The 4,646-nt window shown below is 51.9% G+C and overlaps 1 protein-coding gene across 1 annotated transcript; it reads right to left on the bottom strand.

Moving 5' to 3' along the window:
* Positions 1 to 15: 15 nt before the first annotated feature.
* Positions 16 to 4,424, bottom strand: LOC112962230 (G-protein coupled receptor 183-like). The gene has a single exon (XM_026058210.1). The coding sequence runs from the start codon at positions 4,400 to 4,402 to the stop codon at positions 3,344 to 3,346; it is 1,059 nt and encodes a 352-aa protein (XP_025913995.1). The 5' UTR covers positions 4,403 to 4,424; the 3' UTR covers positions 16 to 3,343.
* Positions 4,425 to 4,646: the final 222 nt, after the last annotated feature.

The raw sequence follows: 4,646 nt of genomic DNA, 5'->3' as shown, positions 1-4,646 counted from the left end.
GGGGGGGGGGGGGGAAGGAGTCGCGCGCACCTCGCAGCGGAGCGAAGCCGCTCGCTTTCCTCCCCTGCCTGCGTACACCATAGCGCTTTGTCTGCAGGCTCCGATCGCTGCTGCTGCCCTGATGTTATCGCTGCTTCTGCGTGAATGTCTGCATGCGTTCCTGTACAGGTATCCTACATCTAATCGCAGGATCTCGATGGTAATTCGAGATGCGTTTGCACTGAAAAAAATGTCAGAAATGGAGCAAAAGCAGCAGCGATTCAGTTACTGATAGCAGCTGATAAGGAAAGGGATGAAAAATGTTCTCAGAAAGTTCATGCACAAGGCAAAGTGAATAGCAGGAAATATGCAGCTTTCCACAGGTTAGCTGCTTTGCTAAGGTGCTAACTGATTAAAGCAAAGGCTTTGTGAGTAGTTTAGATGAATGAAATGTAGCGAAAGTATACAACTGCTCTGTACAGCGTTCTCTTTGCTCAATTTATGATTTGAGCGCAGGGCTGCATTTTCAAGCTCCTGCACCAACCGATGGGGAACATCCACAAGTGGGCAAGCTGGTCCGGGCGATAAAACAATTCTTTTCCTGGGTAATTCTGACCTGTTCTGCACAAATCACTTTGCTTCGCTTCCTATTTCTTGTGTGTTTTTTCTGCTTACGCTAATTGCTTGCTAGCTAGATATTTTTAAAAGCAAAGGGTCCCAGGCTGGCATGAGTCCGGGGGAGCAAGGCTGGATTCCTCCATTGTGGTGTTTGTCTCATTTTAAGTCACAATGCACAACTGTGTACTGCTGCTCAGTTTTCCTTCTCCAAGGGCTCTCACTGGTGGCAACAGAATGAAAGGCAGGGATATATTTGTTAAGAGAATACTTAGGAGAAAAATAGCCCAATAACCAACAAACCAGACTTTTACACTCTCTTCTTCTGAGAAAGGCTTCTTCATAGATTTGTCTTTGCCTCTGCTGTAGATCCCAGCCTAGTAAAACATCTCTATGCCTTGGTCTTGGGAAGGTAGATTGGCCACAGCTGTAGAACTGTGCTCCGGTGTTAATGTGGAGGCTTGTTTAAGAGCTATAGCTATGTAATACTTCCTTTTGTTCTTCCAGCAGCCCCTGTAATGTTAGACCATTACAGTCATATAGGAACTTGGGTTACAAAGATGACAAACTCTTCTAGGTAGTAGCAGATGACATAGCAGGGCAACAGCCACCAGCTATGGATTGGGGGATTCAGACTGGATGTTAGGAAAAATGTTTTCACCAGGAGGGTGATGCAGCACTGGAGCAGGTCACCTGGAGAGGTGATGGAGTCTCCTTCCTCATGGGTTTTCAGGATTCAGCTAGACAAAGCCATGGCTGACCCAATATAGTGTCAGTGATGGTCCTGCTTGAAGTAGGATATTGGACTAGATAATGCAGAGGTCCCTTCCAGCCAACATTTCTTGGATAATTTCTAACAGTGCACCATAACTACACAGTATCCACCAGTCTAGCCAGGCTCCTTTACAGTGTGTGGACCATTGATACTCTTAAGTATTGCATACCAGCTCTTCCTTGTCCATTGTAACACATTTTTGAGGACACAGGCTCTCTTCAGTCCAGTCCACTGAAGTTAGCCTGGCTTTGAGTAGGGCTCAGATAACCTCTTAAAGGGAGGTTAACCTCCTGAAGGCATCTAAGTTWTTCTGTGCATCCCTCCCAGTCAGCCTTCAGGATGTTAGTTACCTAAGCAGTAGGTAAAGCCATCATCATCCAGAAGCTAATTCATGTGCATTTAAACAATAAAGGGCTGCACATGACTGTATTATTAACCTTCTAGCAATAAAGAAATGGTTATTACATTCTAGAATGATTTATATTAACTAAAAGTGTCAGTTCATGAAACATCTTTAAGTTTACTTTTAAGCAAAATAAAGCTGGTTTTTCTCCTCTTAATTTCTGTGTGTGTCCCTCTGTTCCTTCCAACCTCAACTATAAAACAGGCATCCCAGGAACTGCCAAATCCTATGCGTGTTTCTCGTCAGTGAAAGCCTCATAGTTTGGTGATGTCGGGAAAGAGTTGCAGAGGTCCTTGGACATGCTGAATTTCTCCTCACCACCTGGCTTCCAACATGGACAAGAAGCAGACCTTGCGGCTCCTCCCCCTCTCTCTGGTTGCACGTAACCTGCCCTGAGTAAGGCATTTGAACTGATTTGCTCACCGACTCATGCTGCAGCTCCTCAAGTTCAAGCAAAGGTCAGTCAAGGCCATGTACGGCCATGCTCAGTCCCCAATCATCTGTCCTCAACTCGTTTCAAGTTACGAGCACGACCTGTTTGAAGGCTTCCCTGGAAAGTGCTGGCCAGTGAACCCAACTCCTCTAGGCATCTTCCCAGGGCCCGCAATGGGAGCTGGTAACAGAAACCTCAGGCTGAGCATAAAGCAGTTTTGCAGGCTTACACCGCAGCTGTGAGCTAGGCGGGCCCCGTCACGCCCTCCCCAGCAGCAGGTTGCCACCAGACCGCAGCGCCGTAAGCTATGAGGAAGGGCACCCTTGGGAAGGAGCAGCAGCCAAAACAGCAAACGCAGGCAGCGACACTCCCAGGAGCTGTGCAAATTCACTACCTTGCTTATCTTCCTCTGCAAAGTACTGTATTGGCAACTCCCACACACCCCCCGCTTCGCACTCACCCTGTACCACGCCTGGGTGCTACGGCAGGACACTGTCCCTGGGTGGGGGCAGAGCAGAGAGCTGTCAGTGTTTGTAAGTGCTAGGAGGGAGCTCTGGGCAGCAGAGCCATCTTTTCTGCATGGAAGTAACATCTCAGCCTTTTCCTGGACTACCTTGAGCTTGTGCGCCCTGTGCTGGCGGCACCAAGCTGCAGGGATGCAGCCCCAGCACTATGGGGAGCAGTAAAGGGGAAGGACTCAGGGACAGCCGCGCCAGCCCTGTGGTTACCAGCAGCCACGGGCCCCAGGGGATGTGGGACACGCGTGGGAGGGTGTGGTGCCGGGAAACCCCCCCACTGTGTTTGCCACCCAGTGCTGTTGGCTGAGCTGCCTCCTCAGGGGCTGGATGAGAACATGCCCCATCCTGCGCTGCCAAGCATGGGGACAGCAGGTCCAGCAGTGCCAAGCGTGGAGCCAGGCATGCAGAGCTGGGCAGGGCCAGTGGCCCTGTGCCCCTGGGGAGCAGAAATCTGCACCGGCAGAGAGGAAAGTTGGCTTGGCAAGAGCCCCTGGCTCTGGGCAGGAGGGCAATGAAGCCTGTCAGAGGTGCAGGTCCTGCTCTGCACCTGGGCTCCAGCTGCTGCCATAGGGGATGGTCCATAAGCTGAAGCCCAGAGCAAAAGGGAGGGGGTTGTGCCACTAGACGGACACGGAGCCAGGTGGCTGGCTGTTGCTGTTGCTCTCTGATGGGGTCTTGGCAGTGGAGGAGGTTGCCATGGAGCCGCTGTTCCTGAAGATGCGGAGCAGCCTCCGCTTGTAGCCCCGGAAGGCAAAGAAGTAGATGATGGGGTCGATGCAGCAGTTGAGGTTCATGAATGCCACAGTGACTTGCAGRGACATCTTGAAGGCTTGCTGCTCACGGCAGGACGGCTGATACAGGATCTTCCTGACCATGAACTGGACGATGTTGAGATGGTAAGGGCTGAAGCACAGCAGGACAGCCAGCAGCACTACCAGGATGACAGTGAAGGCCCGGCGGTGGTGCCCGTTCTTCACTGTCAGTGGGTTCTCCTTGGCCGTCTGGCAGAGCTTGAGGTTGATCCGCACATAGCACACCAAGATGATGCCCACAGGCAGAAAGAAGCCAAGCACACAGGCCCCCAAGAGCAGGTAGGGCAGCTTGGGCACCTCCTCGAAATTGAAGTACTCCATGCATGTCAACTTGTCCCCCATACGCCGTGTCATGGGCCGCAAAAGCAGCGGCGCCGTCTGCAGGAACACCACGAACCAGATGAGGACACAGACACCCCTGGCACGGCTTATCCTCCGGATCCTGCCAGGGTGCCTGGTGCGCACCACAGCAATGTAGCGGTCCACACTCACACAGGTCATGAAATAGATGCCCACATAGGTGTTCATGTAGAAGATGAAAGCTGTAGCCCGGCAGAACCAATCCCCAAAGGGCCAATCAAACTCCAGGGCGTAGTAGGTGATCCTGCCTGGCAGTGCCAGGGTGAAGAGGGCATCAGATAGGGCCAGATTGACCAGGTAGAGGTCGGTGGAGTTTAGTTTCTTCTTCCTGCGCTGGAAGGTGATGCAGAGGGCCAGGATGTTCCCGCAGGAGCCAAACACCAGCAGAGCGGTGTAGAAGAGGGAGAAGGTGACTTTGGCAGAGAGGTGGTGGTTGTGCACGTTGCAGCTGCTCTGGTTGCTGGAGGTGAGGTTAGCGAGTGGGGACATGGCCTCAGCAACAGCCATTTCCGTGGTGCTTCACAATCTCTGTCTCTCTCCTTGGAAGAAGAAGAAGAAGAGACATGAAACTAGCAGCTTATTGATAACAGGAGCGGTACCCAGAGGGCTGAGTCTCACCAAGAAGCAAAAGGCCTGTCCCCTGCTCCCTGCCACCCCCCTCCCAGCTCGCAGTGCTAGTCATTTGGAAAAACGCATCTCTTGTGATTTCGATGTGAGCATTGCAACAAAGACTGTGACTCATTGTCTTCTT

The sequence above is a fragment of the Apteryx rowi genome, unplaced genomic scaffold (genome assembly GCF_003343035.1).
Source record: "Apteryx rowi isolate R43461 unplaced genomic scaffold, aptRow1 scaffold_144, whole genome shotgun sequence".
Taxonomy (NCBI): Eukaryota; Metazoa; Chordata; class Aves; order Apterygiformes; family Apterygidae; genus Apteryx; species Apteryx rowi.
Note: the sequence above shows the minus strand (reverse complement) of the source record. Positions and strands in the feature narration are given on the sequence as shown.